Source organism: Schistocerca americana, chromosome 1, assembly GCF_021461395.2.
Source record: "Schistocerca americana isolate TAMUIC-IGC-003095 chromosome 1, iqSchAmer2.1, whole genome shotgun sequence".
Taxonomy (NCBI): Eukaryota; Metazoa; Arthropoda; class Insecta; order Orthoptera; family Acrididae; genus Schistocerca; species Schistocerca americana.
In genome coordinates this window covers 524,042,731-524,062,377 of record NC_060119.1, presented here as the reverse complement: position 1 = coordinate 524,062,377, position 19,647 = coordinate 524,042,731, and the positions used below count along the sequence as shown (strand labels likewise).

General features: G+C 40.7%; 1 protein-coding gene across 1 annotated transcript in view; it reads left to right on the top strand.

The window, feature by feature from the left end:
- LOC124624573 (acid sphingomyelinase-like phosphodiesterase 3a) overlaps positions 1 to 19,647 on the top strand; it is a 1,195,211-nt gene that overhangs the window by 1,052,457 nt on the left and 123,107 nt on the right. Inside the window, exon 4 of the mRNA XM_047149115.1 lies at positions 17,183 to 17,251. Within this exon, the coding sequence (XP_047005071.1) occupies positions 17,183 to 17,251 (69 nt within the window). The remainder of the gene's footprint in view (positions 1 to 17,182; positions 17,252 to 19,647) is intronic.

Below are 19,647 nucleotides of genomic sequence, written 5' to 3'. Positions count from 1 at the left end.
GAAAGGACTTTCCACGTTAGAGACATTGGCGCCCCTAAGGATTCCTAGTAGTCCAGCTGCCAGAGGGAATTTTAAATCACGGATCGTAAATCTGGTTTGTGAAAATAAATACTTGGTGCTGGAATGTTTATTCGCGCTAGAAAAATCACCATGCGGAGCTGAACTCCGCCGCATTCTCCAATATGAAGAATTCCTCTTTCGGCTAGTATTCTTCCAGAAGGTAACACCTCATGTAGATATCATGTACAGTCAACTGCAGACAAGATCGGTCGACGCTGTAACAGTAAAAAGTGCAGTGTGCCGTTATTAATAATATAGGAACCACAGTCGGCGATAATGATGCTACACTCAAAGAAAAGGCACCTATCAGAGCAAGCACCAGAAGCTAAGTCTTTACCGAAATTCCGATGCAAAATAAATCTGCAACAAGACTAACAGAAAAGTCTGTGATCGTCTCTGGAGCCCTAGTTCATTTAGACGGAGCTAGGATGCAGAAATCCTAAAACTTTAAAGAATACTAACGAATTTTCATAGATATGTAACTTAAAGTAGCTGCCCAAGCCTACACCATGTTTTAGAAACGAAAGTAACACTACTCCCATTCACTTTGAGCAACAATTTTTAGGACGCCTTCTGTCAGATAACAAAACTTCTGAATACAGTTCTCACATCGCCGATGAAAACTATTAACTTTGAAAGATGCTTTCCATCTCTGAAGAAACCAACAAATTTTTTCGAATACGTTGTCACAGAAACGACGTAACCTTCCAATACTCTACACTGAGAAGAATGCGGTAACCAAAGCCGAGCGTCTCGACTCCAAAGTTACCCATAAATTCAGAAGCAGAAAACGGCAGATGATGGACTTCATATTTCTTCAATGATAGCGTGCTACTTTTTATTTTAATACATTTTTGTAAATTTGTTTCCTGTTTCTTGATGTAACAGCAAAAATTTTCAAGAGCCGCTACTGCCTTAAATGAACGAAGCAATAAATCAATAACATGTTCGTACTTAGCTAAGTAGACTCCCTTATCAAACCTACGCCTACATAGATACTCCTCAAGCCACCATACAGTTCTTGGCGGATGGTACCCTGTACCACTACTAGTCATTTCCTTTCCTGTAACACTCGCAGATAGAGCGAGGGAAAAATGACTGTCTGTATGCCTCCATATTAGACCTAATTTCTCGTATCTTATCTTCGTGTTCCTTAGGGATTGTAATCTATGTTGGCGGCAGTAGAATCGTTCGACACTCAGTTTCAAACGCTGGTTCTCTAAATTTTCTCAGTAGTGTTCCTCGAAAAGAACGTCGTCTTCCCTCCAGAGATTTCATTTGAGTTCCCGAAACATCTCCATGATACTTAAGAGGTTTGTTCTCCTTAGTCGTCCACATTAGCTAACATTTTTCCACATTTAGAGCTAAAAAAATGGTTCAAATGGCTCTGAGCACTATGGGACTTAACTGCTGTGGTCATTTGTCCCCTAGAACTTAGAACTACACACATCCATGCCCGAGGCAGGATTCGAACCTGTGACCGTAGCGGTCACACGGTTCCAGGCTGTAGCGCCTGAAACCACACGGCCACTCCGGCCGGCATTTAGAGCTAGCTGCCATTCATCACACGAACTATAAATGTTGTCTAAGTCATCAACTTCGACGCCTTGCCGTACCAACCCCCCCCCCCCCCCAATCCCAGCATCATCAGCAGGCTCCCCACACTGTCCACCAAATCATTTATGTGTACATAGAATAAAAATGGTCTTATCACACCTGTCTCAAAGATGTATTTCGTTTTGTTACTTCTGTGAGGGTGCACAAAAGACCTCCCTGTGAACAATGCTAGGCCGCAGACACTATTAGGCTCCATGTATTCTGCTTCAAGATGCATCAGCGTATTATGTGAAGTCTGTGCAGGTATGAACGAAGGGAAAACATAACAGTGATTGCGTACATGGAATTAAATCACGCAGCTTTCCATCCAATATGCTCCATGCACCACTGGAGGACTATCCAAAGTTCTGTTCGTGCAACAAACAAGAACGAATGCAAAATTTAATCTTTTTGCGAACAGGGCACAGAAAATTGTTACACTTTTGTTAGTGAAGATGTTATCATTTAAACAACAGTTTCTGTCTTGGACTCTTCTTCTGAAATTTGATTTGCGCTAAATTTGATATTTAACCACTTACTTTACATGTTTTGTGTGTTGTGTATTATAGTTAAATTACTGTTTGTTTCGGTTACTTTCTTTCGAAGCATTGTCAACCGTGATCATTTCTTTCTACATACATTTTTCGTATATCGCAATTCCCGAAATACGAGGGCTGTTTGGAAAGTAAGGAACGACAGGTTACGAAATGAAAACAACACGGAAAATAAAACTGTTTTACTTGAAACAGTTAGCTACAACTTCCAGCTACTTATCCCCATAGTCGCCGATGCAACTTAGACTTTTGTCGTAACGTTGTAGCAATTTTCCAATACCCTCGTTATAGAAGGCAGCCGCGTGTGCTTTCCGCCAATACTCTAGGCTGGCCTACAGCTCGTTGTCTGTGCCAAACTGTTGTCTTCATAGCCAACGGTTCATGTGAACAGAGATGAAACTCAGAGGGGGACAATTACGGGCTGTATTGTGGATAATCAAACATTTTTGACTGAAAACGATGCAGAATCATCTTCATTGCCCCTGCAGAATGCGGCTGAGAATTGTCTTGAAGAAGAAAACACACAACAGTTATGTAATGCTGGCTGCATAGCTTCAGGCGAAATTTCGCACCAGGCCCTCGTACTTGGCCCTAGGCACTATTGTTCTAGGTATCTTTTTGTGCTCCCTGTGTGCTCAGAACTAAAAATAACGACGTAACGCGATATACGGGCATACTAGAGACACTGCCCAACACAGGTGTGCATAACTTCATCGGATTTTCACTGTGGTTTCCATTTCGCGACTGATCGTCCCTTACTTTCCGAATAACCCTCGTACACAATACAATAAACATTTAGACTGCTACAATGTAGTTGCAATGAAAGTAATATGGCAACAACTAGGTGCCAACGAAGGAGAAAAAGGATTGATTTGTATAACTAATTGTGTGGAATCATTATCGAAGAGCAATAGAGCTAACAATTCTGTTCTCTGTTATCGGGAACATCAAAATATACCTGAAAAGTTTCTGAGAACAACCTAACGGGTTTGCAATAGACCTGAAGTCAAAACATCTTCAGCATCTCCACCGCCTACATTATAGGAGGAACATGGGTCGTAAATCCTCGTTTTCCAACCTAAAGATTCAACTCTGCATCAAAAGTCTTATCAAGCTGGAAATGAGGTTTTTACACTGCTACGACGTCACTTTCGGCGAGAGTAGGGATGGCGACCGACTGACGATAGTTCCATTTACCTAACAGTCAAGAAATTGAACAAGAGGCTTCGGGAAAACTGGGAGTCTGCTTTGGACGTAGGGCTCCCTCGCGAAGCATGAAGTTATAGAGGCTGCTGTTAAAGTAATCCGTGTGTCCTTCCATTGAAGACCTGGTAAGTCAATCCAACAAGCAGGTAGGCAGTTACAATGACCCCTTTCGACAGTAAACGACGGCGGCCATAAAAGGTTGCGCAAACGGGAGTACAAATTGTAGCTTCGTCATAGAATGAAGCCTGAGGAGAGGTCGTGGTGGAAGGCAACCACGGAGACAATTCTCTCAAAATGGATGAAAACGAGGCATTCCTCGACTTCGTCTGATGAGACTACATTCCACATTTCCGTTACGATACGACAGTTGCTGTACATGGAAACTGAATACACCCCCCTCCCACCCCCCCCTATCTTCGAAGGTAGCGTATGAAAGAAGTCTCCGAAAGCGAATTTGTGGCGTGGATTGTTGCAGGACAAGGTTATAGGCCCTTTCTTCTTCGCGGAGCCTACAGTTAATGCAACAACGTGAGATTTTGGAGTTGAATTCTGTGCCACAACTTCCTCATGACGTGATATTTCAACAAGATGGCGCATCGTGCCTTTCCGGCTCCACTCCGAGGGATTTCTTGGATCTCGAGTTCCCAGATCGCTGGATTTGTTGAGGTAGTCCATCACTTGCTTCGTCCCCTAGAAGCCCAGGCATTACACCACTTGACATTTTTTCAGTGGGGATTTATCAGTAATCATACTACACCTATCAGATCTGCACCACTGCATTCGTGCAGCTGTCGTAAATGTTACGCCTAAAATGCTGAAAAACATTTGGAGAGAAGTGACATACAGTTAAGACGTTTGTCTCCCCACTAACGGTGCGCATTTCACAGAGTATTAGAGTTAAATTTTTGTAAAACATACCGTCAATAAATATCTCAATTACTTCTGAAACCATTACATCTCATATTATTGTATGTTTAACACGAAAAACCTGTACTTCAGGCTACTGGTACATTGCTTTCCTACGGCACTATACACAATCTTCAGAAAGAGGTAGTCATCTAACACTGTGAAAAGCGTTATGCCTCGCTTGTCTTGCAGTCTCATATTGTTCATTTCAACACCACTAATTCTGCTCACACATGACGTAGCTGATATGTGAATCAATCAATCGCGAGAAAAGTGGGAATATTGCACTTTGTGGTTGACGCGAGATAATCTTCTTAAGAGAGTTGGTATAGAACGTTCCCTTTTGCAAAAGTGATTTATGCCATAAAATATTCACACAGAACAGAGGAAGGTTTTTAAATCTGTGTTCCTAGAGCGTGGCATTAGGCGCAACTGGAACCACGGAAAGTCTGCAGTAGTCGAGACTGAAAATATTTTGAGCATTGTGCTACTCAGTGATTTTAACAATTTGTTGAGTGGGTAGGTAAGCAACATAGACAGTCTAAAGAGACAGAGAGTATTTGGAACCGTTTAATATTGTCTATGCTAAGAGATAACAGAACACTGGCGGCAACAGTGAGGAGGAAATCCCTTCAAGAATAGATTAACAAAGAGTTTGCGTATAGTAAGTTTGGGGAGATGAAATTGCCGGCCGGTGTGGCCGAGCGGTTCTAGGCGCTTCAGTTGGGAACCGCGAGACCGCTACGGTCGCAGGTTCGAATCCTGCTTCGGGCATTGATGTGTGTTATGTCCTTAGGTTAGTCAGGTTTAAGTAATTCTAAGTTCTAGGGGACTGATGACCTCAGATGTTAACTCTTAGTGCTCAGAGCCATTTGAACCATTTTGAGAGATGAAATTATCAACATAAGACAGAAAGACATACAACAGCAACAATGAAGTCAATGTGGCAATCAGTGAAAGGCCAGTGCACACAGATTAACTAAAAACGGAACTGTTCGTCCATTGCTGAAACAACGTTCGTCTGAAGTGTATGATGAGTGCTACGAAACTCTAGTGGCAGCAAACCATTCTTCCATCCAGTGTCTAGACATACCAGCAGGGTAAATTATTTACTTTTAGACATTTCTGCAATATTTTAAAAATACCGGTCACAAATTTGCTACTAGATGTTACAGTTTTGTAATAATTGCTTTCCTATTTTTACATTGTTCCTGTTTTGATAAAATACAAATGTGACAATTTAACAATTTCGACTCCACAGAATCCTCGATACAAGTTTACTTAACGATGTACAACACTTGGTAGTTGATGAATTGCTTAGGTTGAATAGGAGAAAGAAATTCAACGAATAATGAAACACTTGCTCGAAGCTATAAGGAAAATGAAAGTGCTGAAGTAGATAACATCATAGGAAAATGTTTATTTGGCCCATAAAACAATATTTCATGTGACTGTCACAGGACATTTATTTCTGAATAGGTGAAAGACAGCAGGAGTTTTGGAGCTATTTGCCTGACACCACAACTACTGAATAGGATTCCCCGAAAATACACGTCGATTGTCATGTTTTCAAACTAATAACTACTATGTAATTAGAAATTATCATTCACAGACTACAATCAAGACCAAGCGAAGACGTTAGTCGCAACATTTCCTCTGGAGTACTACAACATTATAATGAGGAAATATTGCCGGCCGGGGTGGCCGAGCGATTCTAGGCGCATCAGTCTGGAACCGCGTGACCGCTACGGGCGCAGGTTGGAATCCTGCCTCGGGCAAGGACGTCTGTGATCTCCTTAGGTTAGTTAGGTTTAAGTAGTCCTAGATTCTAGGGGACTGATGACCTCAGAAATTAAGTCCCATAGTGCTCAGAGCCATCTGAATTTGAGGAAATATTTATTAAGGTTTTAAAACTGTCGGAAAATATTCGTAGGAGACAGGGAAAGATGTAAGGCAACATGCAGCCAGTTGTAAGGCTAAAAGGTCAAAAATAAATAATGCTGCACAAGATTGTGAATGCTGTCTGAGATGTGTTAATCTGTTGGGGAACGATAGTGGCCCGCATCTCGTGGTCGTGCGGTTGCGTTCTCGCTTCCCACGCCCGGGTTCCCGGGTTCGATTCCCGGCGGGATCAGGGATTTTCTCTGCCTCGTGATGGCTGGGTGTTGTGTGCTATCCTTAGGTTAGTTAGGTTTAAGTAGTTCTAAGCTCTAGGGGACTGATGACCATAGATGTTAAGTCCCATAGTGCTCTGAGCCATTTGAACCATTTGAACGATAGTGTTCCTGTCACACACACCATATAAAACATCTGCTTGGTCAAAATAAATAATGCTGCTCGAGACTATGACTGCTGTACTGAAGTGGGTAAAGATGTCATCAGACAATGTTATTCCTTTCTCTTACACGATTTGACACATCTACCTGTTGATAGGAATAACTGTGTATTTCCTTTCATATATGCGTTTTATTAATGATAATGGTTAATACTTCAGTATTCCCAGAAAGTCGCTGTGCACTGGATTAAGGACTACGTGTATACATTACGCAGGTGATTCGAAGCAAAGCTGGCAAAAAAGAACTTGACGGTACTGATTTTTCTTAGTTATGCGATTGTTTTCTCATCGTCTACTGTTGCGAGACATTTAACTGTTTGTTTCAGTTGATGAAAGCCATTGAATATGATTTGTGATGTTTAGATGTTCCATTTGTTTCTAACTTATGCCGATTTCAACTAAGGAACATATTTCTCTTGTTGCACCTGTGTTTCGACAGGGCGATAAAGGTGCAGATTTAGTGCAGGAGGAATTTGTTGAAAAATTACTACTGTTAACTGTACCTCATCACAGTGCGTTTGGGTCAACTTATTGAGGAATTTCGAGAGACAGACTCAGTGGTAGTTACCCAACGAACTGGAAGACCACCTAAACTAAACGAAAATAAATTGGTGTATATTTCTGACTCTTCAGCAGAGCCCGGCTAAATCACTGAGGAAGCTGGCACAAGAAAAGGAACCCGCACGTATGGGAGTTAGACATTTAAACGGTTCCCGTATAAAGTGGCAGCAGTGAAGGAGTTCAAAGATGTGAATTGTGAAAAGCCAATCCATTTCTGCAAATGCTTTACATCTATTATTATGGTCGACGGAGAATCCTCATGCTATGCTTGAAACGCTATGGCATGATCAGAGAATGGGGATGTGTGTAGCAATATCGAGACGGCGGATTACTGGACCTTCATCCTTTGAAGAAACCGTGCTCAGTGAACATTTTTGTTGAATGATCAACGATTTCATTGACAGGAAGACAGAAACAACTACTCATGGTGTCTACAAGCTGCGCACACAGCTAACAAGACTAGACATCTTCTGGAAGAGCTTCTCGGGAAATGTGTTACCTCACATGTGGGCCTCTCGTCCGCCGAATTCTTCGGGAAGCAGCAAAGTTGTAGTGTTTCGCAATCTCCCAGACACGCTTTGAACTTAAAAACTAAAATAATTGTACGCGAGAATGTAAAAATCAAATTCTCAGAGTTTTCCAATAAATTTAAGCGGTTTCACCAGGCCACGAAAATCATTTTCAAGATATATTTTCCTGGCACAGAAATTTTCCGAAGACCATCAATAAAACTCACATATTACATCGACTGTTTCTAGCGTCAGCATAAGTTATTGTATTGCTGTTGAAGTCTACTCTTAATATGTCACACAATTAGTCCAATTCATCTCTTAAATTCTGTCACAAGGACCGCTTTTTTGGAAAGTGGGTAAATTTTCTGTGTCTTTCAGAAGGCGTAGATGCATAGGTGAGGAATATTAGGGATAGCTATCTGTAGGACATTTCGTTTTCAGGAGTCTTACAGCACAGCACTTCGGATAAACCTCCCTTTTTAGAAAAGGAATATTATAATCACAACTCAAGACACACTGCATGTGAACCATCACTCACAGTATACGGGGACTGTATTCACAGTTGCAAATACAGGCAACCATCTACTGTACAGTGGAATGAAGAAACTGAAAATTTGTACTGGACCTTGAGACGAACGCGGATTTTCCAGCTATCGCGAGCGGTCGCCACACTTATATATGTCGTCAAACACGTGCTCACAACCTGCGCTCGTGCGTTCATTGTGTACATTCCCGCACAGGGAGAAATTATAATTGGAAGTCGCCTGCCCGTTGTGGGTGGATAAATACGATATTGCTGCACCTGTGTTAATCAAAAGTACGATGCAATGTTCCATTGAACATGTATGGATGTCCGTAGGAACATTACATCGCACTATTGAACAACACAGGCGGAGCAATATCGTATCGTGTCATATGGTATCGTATTGTTCACGGTTGTTGCACACAATTTAGCTCTGGAGGCAGCATTTCACGAATGGAGATAGTCTTATAAAAATTACGGCAGTATTCACCGTTGGGCCGAATGTGTAATTTATGTACCATTAAAATTTAGGTAAGTTTGTAACCCTTGAGAAAATGATGTGGTACAAGGGATCGTGTTAATTTTCGTGTTCTCGGAAGTTGTAAAGGATTACTGTTCGTATCTCCAGTTTTCCGTAAGAAAATATAACAATAACTGTATTGAAAGCACGGGAGAAATGAGTGCTGGGCAGTATGGGTGAACGCCGAATGTAAGTCCTGGAGACAGCGAGTGATGATTTTACCGATTTTCAAGAAGAGATCAAAAGAATGACGAATGACCATCCACGTACCGATTCAGTTACAACAAGAATTTTATTGTAAAAAGTTCATTTCGCATGAGACGTATCAGAATCGTAGAAGGATGGCAGGAGAACATTCATAACTGAAGTTTATGTTTATGTTTGGAAACAGAAAACTTGGATGATGGTGGTGGTAACGAGAATTGATGAACGATGAAAAATATAAGTAGGTGAATTTTTCTCATTCAAAACATTTGCCACTGGCACCACAGAAACAAAACACAGTCGGCAGCTAGTCACATTGCCTATAAAACGAAAGACATTGGCAGAGCACTAGTGTTTTTATGTGCTACATGGAGCGGTAAACCTTTTATTGAACAAAATTAAAATAAAGTTATGAATGTAATCCGCAAGCAGATTAGCCAAACGTCCTCCACTTTCTCAGACACATCCAAATGTCACTATTAGCGAAGTGGAATTACGTCATTCATTATTATGAAGTTCACTTCATTTGAGAATTTATTATAAGAAATTCTTAAACCTCTAAAATTTTTTATACATTTGTTTACGAAGAACATGTTGAAGGCTTTCAGCTACCTTCAGTTGACGTAATACGTACTTACAAGGGAAACTCCCTATCGCACGCCCCTCAGATTTAGTTATAAGTTGGCACAGTGGATAGGCCTTGAAAAACTCAACACAGATCAGTCGAGAAAACAGGAATTTTCGAGAGCGAAGTTGATTATGTGTGAGTGCCTGAACTCTGTTAATTGTCTGAAAATAAAAAATTAAACATTTCACTCGAGGGAAGACTTAAACCAAGGACCTCTCGTTCCACAGCTGCTCACGCTAACCACGGGACCACGGCGCTCCTGAGCTCACATCATCCTTGATGTTACTTAGGTTGCCCATGGACTACTCAGTTTGTATTTTTGCTTATTTTTTCATAGTTCCACACAACGTCTTCCTGTTTTCTCGATTGATCTGTGTTCAGTTTTTCAAGGCCTAGCCACTGTGCCAACTTATAACTAAATCTGAGTGGGGTGAGATGGGGAGGTTCCCTTGTTAGTCTCCAATAAGTACATCGTTAAACAATCGACTCAAATTTGGATGTTGCAGATGCTCTGTGCAAATTAACAATTTAGCTATCACACCTCTTGAGTTGTACGTTTACGACATATTACTTGCTACATGTGCATTTTTAGTCATGCCACAAATACTTTTTCTTTGCATATTGCACCAAAACAGCCCAGTATCCATCATGTTCCCGACTAACATGCTTCTTTACATCGGAAACTTGTCTCAATGATCAGAGTTACATTTTGTTTGTAGGTTGAGGAACTACAGTTGAAGTTAGTTCAGGGTATACATTTAAAAATTTATCTAAATTGCCTTATAATTTTTTTGTGGGGGGAGGGGGGTCATCAGTCTTCTGACTGGTTTGAAGAGGCCCTCCACGAATTCCGCTCCAGTGCCGACCTCTTCAACTCAGAGTAGCACTTGCAAACCTACGTCCTCACTTATTTGCTGGATGTATTCCTATCTCCTACTTCCTCTACAGATTTTGCCCTCTACAGCTCCCTCTAGTACCATGGAGGTCATACCATGATGTCTTAACAGATGTGCTATCATCCTGTCCCTTCTCCTTGTCCATGTTTTCCACATATTCCTTTCCTCTACCGATTCAGCACAGAACGTCCTCATTCCTTACTTATCAGTCAACCTAATTTTTAACATTCGTCAGTATCACCACATCTAAAATGCTTCGATTCTCCTCTGTTCAGGTTTTCCCACAGTCCATATTTCACTACCATGCAATGCTGTACTCCCGACGTACATTATCAGAAATTTTCCTCATCAAATTGAGGCTGATATTTGATAATGTAGACTTCTCTTGGCCAGGAATGCCCTTTTTGCCATTGCTAGTCTGACTTTGATGTCCTCCTTGATCCGTCTGTCATTGTTTATTTCACCGCCTAGGTAGCAGAATTCCCTAACTTCATCTACTTCGTGACCATCAATCATGATTTTAAATTTCTCGCTGTTCTCATATCTATTACATCTCATTACTTTCGTCTCTGTTCGATTTACTCTGAGTTCATATTCTGTACTCATTAGACTCTTCATTCCATTCAGCAGATCATGTAATTCTTCTTCGCTTTCACTCAGGTTATCAAAGTCATCAGCAAGTCGCATCATTGACAACATTTCAATTTGAAATTTAAATACACTCGAGGCGTGGCGCCTTGTATCGGTTCTGTCTATAGGCTGCGTTTCGGGAAAGTGACTCATTGGTGCACAGCGGGTTCAGTCGAGTACGTAGTTCTAATTTTCACCCACCAGAATACAGTAGCGCACAGAGTCATTCAAGAAACAGATCAAGAGAATATTTTTGTGAATTGTTCAGTTTATTTCTTGAAGACGTTTTTGTTTATTTATGTTTTTACAGTCTTATATCATTTTATTACTGTGAATGGTGGGTGAATGTCGTCCAAAGTAAATTTGTAGAACATTGATCTACTGATAAAACACTGTACGAATTAGCGTGAGAAAATTTTAAAACAGTGTGAATGAAGACGACGGGGAATTTTGTATCATGATGAGCTCTGTAAATTTATGGCAAAAGGAAATCTAATTAGAGTGCAAATGAAAACAGTTGATAACGTAAAGTATAAAAAAATATCAGAATGTTAAATATTTATTTCGGAAAAGAACAGTCCTAAAGTGTGTTGTTTGTTAATTGGTTACTCATAAAAATCTCGGACTAACGCGGCAGAATAATTTTTTTCTATTGGTCTTAAAGAAAACTGACCAATCAGAACAGATATGCTTCGCGAGTCTTTTCTCTTGGCGGTAGCAAATGCTTACAGCAGTGTAAGCAGTCGGGGCCCAGCCTTTCAATGGCCGTTTCTTATGTAGTACGAGCTCCGAAGGAAGCTATAGTTCGCCGGTTTTAGTTGTGCTACATGTCTCAAAAGTGTTGTAAAGTGAAGGCATATTTATCCCTGTGTTTTTTTTTTTTTAAAGTACGGTTTCTTAAGTAATTTTGTGTATGAGAAAACAGTAATTCCGCGTGGCATATAGAGCTGATCGGTGACTAAAAACTCGAATGCATTAGACACCGATAAAAATGAATAGTGTGGCGAGAATTTTCATTTAAGAATAATCCGTGCTCAGTAGTTGTTCAGATTTCTGGAAATACGTTACCATATACTTGCTAACGTGAATGAAAGGGTTTGTGCATGACTACGTTAAGATTAGCACGGGCTCGGCAGTGAACATGTACATTATCAAGGTTCATAATTTACCGAAGTATTCCAGTGTTTCCATCTTTTTCCGATTCTTGAAATAGTGCGAGTTGCAGTTGAGAGTTGCAGCACGGGAGGTTTCTATTCGGTTTTCGTATCGGTGCTCTGCTGCAACGAGTTCACAGGTTGGTGCAGGACAAAAGAAACCTTGCTACCGCACACTCCTGAACATTTCTTTTATTTCCCTCATTGCTTCTTCGATGTGCAGGTTGAAGAGTAGGCGCGAAAGACTAAATCCCTGTCTTTCACCCTTTTTAATACGAGCACTTTCTTCTTGGCCGTCCACTCTTATTATTCACTCTTGGCTCTTGTACATAATGTGTATTACCCACCTCTCTATAGAGCTTACCCGTATTTGTCTCAGACTTTGGTACATCGTACACCATTTTCCACTGTCGAACGCTTTATCCTGATCGACAAATCCTAAGAAAGTGTCTTGGTTTTTCTTTAGTTTTGCTTCCATTACAACCGAAACGTAAGAATTGCCTCTCTGCTGCCTTTAACTTACCTAAAGCCAAACTGATCGTCATCTAATACATCCTAGTTCTCTTTTCCATTCTTCTGTGTTTCGTTCTTGTCAGCAACTTGAGTGCATGAGCTGTTAAGCTTATTGTGTCATAATTCTCGCGCTTATCATCTCTCACAGCCTTCGGAATTATGCGGATGATATTTTTCCGAAAGTCAAATGGCATGTCGCCAGACTCATATGTTCCTCACACCCACCGCAATAGTGGCTTTGATGCCATTTCCCACGGTGATTTTTAGAAATTCTGACAATTTTACACATCTCTTCTGCCTTCTTTGGTCTTAAGTCATCCAAAGGTCTCTTATATTTTAACATTGGGTCTCCTGTGTCTTTTAAACCGACTCCTGTTTCTTCTTCTATCACATCAGACATGTGTTTTCCTCATAGAGCACTTCATTGTAATCTTTCCGCTTATCCACTCTCTCCACAGCATTTAGCGGTGGAATTCTCGTTGCGCTCCAGATGTTACCATCTTTGCTTTCAATTTCACCGAAAGCTGTTTTGACTTTCCTATATGTGGATTCAGTCCTTCCGACAATCATTTCCTTTCCGATTTCTCCACATTTATCATGCAGACATTTCCGCACATCCTAATTATTTCATTCCTCAGCAACTTGTATTTGTGTATTCCTGAGTTTCCGTTAACATTCTTGTACTTTCCTCTTTCATCGATCAGCTGAAGTATTCCTTCTATTACCCATGGTTTCTTCGCAGTTACCCTCTTTGTACCTATGTTTTCCTTTCCAACTTTTGTGACTTCCTACTGAGCTATTATTTATTGATGTATCTATAGCGTTAGAGAATTCATTCTTGGCGTATTGATTATACGTGACTAATCGCTTAGACTCCAAGCTACTCTTCATCACTGCTACACTGTGATCCGTGTCAATCTACTTCTGGATACGCCTTACAATTCCGTATCTGATTTCGAAAACCATGTCTGACCATGATGTAATCCAACTGATATCTTCCCGTAGCATCCGGCCTTTTCCATGCGTACCTCCTCATTTTGTGATTCTTGAACAGAGTATTCGCTATTACTACCTGAAATTTATTACAGAATTCATTTAGTCTCTCTCTCCTCTCCCATCCCCGGACCCACACACATATTCTCCCGTAAGCTTTTCTTCTTCCCCTAAAACTGCCTTCCATTCCCAAATGAATTAGATTCTCATCTCCCTTTACGGACTGTATTACCCTTTCAATATCGTTATATTCTTTCTCTGTCTCTTCATCTTCAGCTTGCGACGTTGGCATGTATGAACTATCATTGTCGATGTTGGTTTGCTGTCGATTCTCATAAGAACAACCCTGTCACTAAACTGTTCACAGTAAAACACTCTATGCCTTACCTTCCTATTCATAACGAATCCCACTCCTGTTATACCATTTTCTGCTGCTAGTGATATTACCCTGTACCCATCTGACTAGAAATCCTTGTCTTCTGTTCATTTCACTTCACTGCCACGTATTATTTCTGGATTGAGCCTTTCCATTTCCCTTTTAATACGCTACCACGATGAAGCTTCTGACATTAAACGCTTCGACTCGTAGAACTGTATTCTGTCGTTGGCCATTCAATCATTTTCAATCATTTTCTCATGGTCACCCCCCCCCCCCCCCCCCCTAGGCAGTCACCTCTCGGAGATCGGAATGGAGCCTATTCCGGAATCTCTTGCCAATGGAGAGATCATCATCACACTTTTACAGTTCAGGTCACATGTCCTATGGATACACGTTACGTGTTGTAATGCAGTGGTTTCCATTGCCGTCTGTGTCCTCTTGCCATTGATCATTGCTGTTCTTACGCCTTTATGGGCTGTTTCCCACCCCTACGACGAGAGTGCCCTGAACCTTTGTCCGCTCCTCCGCCTTCGGCCGCCAATGCTGATTATTAACCAAACTTTAAACGGTGGCCGGTTTCGAACCCGAGACAGAGGACGTTTTGATTACCAATCAAAGACGCTACCCCTAGACCACAGGTGATAAAAAAATTAAAATATCATAGTACGAGTATACTGGGCTCTAGGCACTACGTGTAGTACTTAGTGCACATATCATGAGTTTTACAGAAATAGCACATTTTATACAAAAGATTTAACATTAGACACCTTACTTACATGGTTAATAGATTTCACGTATTGGAATGACATTTATTACGACAGTATTAATCTAGCTTAGTTCTCATTGCTTTGCATGGGTAGACCGTGTGGCGTGCACAGGCTTTTTTGTATTTCTTTGATCGAATTTTTATGTTATTCACAAATTGCAACATCGTGTAAACTCATTTAAAGTAAGCACCGCCATTAGACTGTTGTTTATTTACAGTGTTCCATTTACACTCACACAATCATGATTTCATTTTCAAAGTGCCATTATCAAGTGTTTCAAATGTATTTTAATACTACAGTGTGCTATCTAAGGCAATTTATAACATTTAAAAAACTTGATAATGGCACTTTGAAACCGAAGTCATGATTGTGTGAGTGTAACTGTAACACTGTAAATAAACAACAGTGTAATGGTGGTACTGACTTTAAAGAAATATATTATGACTGTGGCCTCGCATTATGAAAAAAATTCTCTTGTAAACATTCCACACTAATTAGGGCTATAGAAGCATGGGATTTTACATACATACCTCTGACCAAAAGGCGATTCTGGTGGCTATAATCGGAGGTCTTTGATAATTCGGCCTTTTGATTTCTTGTGGTGATATTTGCTGAGAAACTTTCATCCACTAACACATATATCTTTTGAACTCAACACCAATTCTCATACTTCTCCATTTTTGCGTCATCAGTCATCTGACTGGTTTAATGGGGCCCGTCACAAATTCTTCTCTTGTTTCAGCCTTTTCATCTCAGATTACCACTGGCAACCAACTTCCTCAAATATTTGTTTCGTTTATTCCAATGTCCGTCTTCCTCTGTAGCTTTTACCCACTATACCTCACTGTTCGTCTATAGTTTTTACACTCTACCGCTCCCTCAAGAACCATGTAAGTTACTCCCTGATGTCCTAACAGATGTCCTATCATCCTGCACCCTCTTCTTGTCAGTTTTTGCATATATTCCTTTCCTCGCCGATTCTGCGGCGACCTTCCTCATTTCTTACCATATAAGAGGACCTAATTCTCAACAATCTTCTGCCACACGACATCTCAAATGCTTCTATTGTCTTCTGTTGCGTTTCTCCCGCAGTCAGTGTTTCACAACCATACAATGCTGCCCTCCAAACGTTCTCAGAAACTTCTGCCTCAAATTAAGGCCTGTGTTTCGAACTAGTAGATTTCTCTTGGACGGGAATGTCCGTTTTGACAGTGCCGGTTTGCTTTTCATGCCCTCCTTGCTCCTTCTGTCATGGGTTATTTCGATGCCTAGGTACCAGAATCCTTTAAGTTGTTCTACTTCGTGATCACTAGTTCCGATTTTTAAGTTTCTTGCTGTTCACATTACTGATACCTCTCATCTTCTATCGATTTACTCTCAAACCATATTCTGCGCTAATTAGACTGTTCATTTCATTCAACATGTTCTGTAATAATTCTTCACTTCCACTAAGTATAGCAATGTCATTAGCGAATCTTCTCATCGATATCCGTTCACCTTTTTTAATCCTATTGTTGAACCTTTCTTTTATTTCCGTCATTGGATCCTCGATGTACAGATTAAACTGTAGTTGCAAAAGATTACATGCATGTATTACACACCTTTCAATCGGAGCACCTATGAATTTAGAAATGTTTTAATATAACTAAAGTATTTCTATATTTTATTTCTCCTTCTCAGGGGTTGAATTACGGGAAAAATTGGAACACGTATTTTCTTATTTCCAACCGAAAAGCTAAATACAAATTTCCAGAGACTCAACGTCCAAAATGCTTTCGCAATTAAATATTTTTAAAATAATATAAATAAATTTAATAAATAAAGTAATATTGGCAGTTATGTCAGGTATAATCTGTGATTGGTGTATCAATAACTGAACTAAACTGGTCTGCGGACACCACATTACTCATATTCATGTGTATTTAAAAATGTATATCACCTGACATTGCGTTTTGCACCTGGTAACACTTTTCCTCCGTCTGACTTGCTAGCTATTTCTGCTTTATGAGAAAATCAACCACGAATCATCAGACCATAAAAAACAGTTAAATGGTAGTTTTGCTGTTTCGGGAACGTTACGACACATGTATACCTTGTGGTAATAGTCAGAAAATATGGCACATAAAGTGCATTGTAAACCAAGCAATGTTCAATGTACGCCAAAGGAAAATGATTCCTGTAAGTAAATTAAACTTACACATGCTTCGTATGCACACTGCTTTAGTTCACGAATTTTTTGTTGCAGGTTACTTCTGGCAGATCACGGACATCCATTACAATCCTCGTTATTCAACTAATGGTGACTCCCGTAGAAGTAAGTAGCATTGATCAAATTACTATTCAGATATAACAACATCCGTAGCCGAAATTCCATTGAGCATTTTAGTTTAGTATTTTATTAATTATTTAACCATTGAGAAATCCACAAATGAATGAAACCATGTTCGCATGAGACGTATGGTGGTACAAAAGTGTGATTCAGTGCACAAAACAGCAGAATAAATCACATACTAATCATACTATCAGAAAAGCTAACAGCCATGGCGTCTTTAAATAAATCTCACACTGTTTAGTGCCACTGTTATTAGTCACAATCTCAACTCAACGAAAGTCTTTTTCCGGATCGTCAAAAGTATGGTACTTACTAGACTGGGTCGGAATTTTCAACACCAAGCACAAGAAAAACTTCAGAAAAAATAGTGACACCAGCCCGTGTATTACAAAAATGGAAAGAGTTATGCTTCACGGTTATCGTAGTACTTCAATGATATTTCAAAATATAGTTTCACAAAGGGCGACAGCGCTTCTGAAGAATCCTTTGGGAAGGCCATTGTAAATAAGGCTTTATGATTTATGGAAACGGCGAAAGAAAGAAGCTTTCTGTACGAGTTCTAGATGCCTGAGAAGTTTCTGAATTATGAGTACTAATGAGTTCTGTCATTTGGAGCAAGGATGGATACTACGCAATAACAAATTCTACCATCAACATCAATAAACAAATGATCTTCCCCATCACGTCACGCAGTCTGTTTGTAATATGAGAGTGGCGGACCAGTACAGCACGTGGTTCAGCAGTGGCAGCTCTGCTCTTATTCGTATGCTAAACCCTCTCCCCCGCCCCCGTAGCCCCATTGTGGAGTCCAATATACGCAAATCGCGGGGACCCGGTATCGGATTTCGTTATGCACAGCAATTTCTGCGCTGCAGCGCATACCCTCCGGAATAGATAAGTAGCATTTCACCCATCCTACCAGAAGTCGTTACGTAATATACATTATTGATCTGTTCTACCAAGTATGCGAAAGAGCTGCTGCCATATTATCATACGTGAGCGCAAGGATACTTGTAGTTTGGAACATCGTTTATATTAGCGTAGAAGATATCATTCACTGTAGGTTGTCTGGTTCGAATTCTGATGATGACAGAAATTCTCATCACCAGTACCTGGGTGGCAAATGGAGGAGAAGTGGCCTGTAGTTGATAATCAAGAGACTTTGTGCCTGGGCCCCGGGTTAAACCTTCGCATCGTTACCCTGGAACTGAGTGTATTTATGGGAGTGTGCGTACAGAGTTACAGGGGGTGGATAAAAATGTGGAAACAACAAATTACATTGTCTACGAAACCCGTTGGAATTTAAGACAACTTCCACTCGTTCCGGGTTGTATATGGTTTTGAAGAAAATCTTGTACTATCCGTTCTGGAAAATACATCTACTCCTACATATACAGCCATACTCCGCAAGCCATCTGACGGTGTGTGGAGGAGGGTACTTTGAGTACCTCTGTCGGTTTTCCCCTCTATTCCAATCTCGTATTGTTCGTGGAAAGAAAGATTGTCGGTACGCCTCTGTGTGGGCTCTAATCTCTCTGATTTTATCCTCATGGTCTCTTCGCGAGATAAACGTAGGAGGGAGCGATATACTGCTTGACTCCTCGGTGAAGGTATGTTCTCGAAACTTCAACAAAAGCCCTTACAGAGCTAGTGAGCGTCTCCCTTGCAGAGTCTTCCACTGAATTTCATCTATCATCTTCGTAACACTTTCGCGATTACTAAATGATCCTGTAACGAAGCGCGCTGCTCTCCGTTGGATCTTCTCGATCTCTTCAATCAACCCTAACTGGTACGGATCGTGAACAGTATTCAAGCAGTGGGCGAACAAGTGTAGTGCAACGTACTTCCTTTGTTTTTGCATTGCATTTCCTTAGGATTCTTCCAATGAATCTCAGTCTGGCATATGCTTTATCGACGACTATTTTTATATGGTCATTCCATTTGAAATCACTCCTAATGCCTACTCCCAGATAATTTATGGAATAACTGCTTCCAGTTTCTGACATGCTATACTATTGTAGCTATATGATAAAGGAGCTGTCTCTCTATGTATTGGCTGCAAATAGTGGCAAGTTAGGGTAAGGATGATGGATGTGATTATGGATCATGCACCCTTCTCTCCAAAGGAGGTCACGAATGTTGCATATTATTGGTGACCAGCAAAAGTGCGACGCTTCATCCACACTTTCACTAACCATCCTGGACGATGCGAGCTGTGTGAAAATGGCCCTGTCGTCTTGTAAAACAATATGAACATTGCAGCGCAAGCACTATACTGTGGAATGGACCTTATCGGCCAAAATGACGTCAAAATCTTCGGAAGCAATGCGGCCATGCTGAGGAGCCTTGGTTCCCATGGATTACCACGACATGGCTTC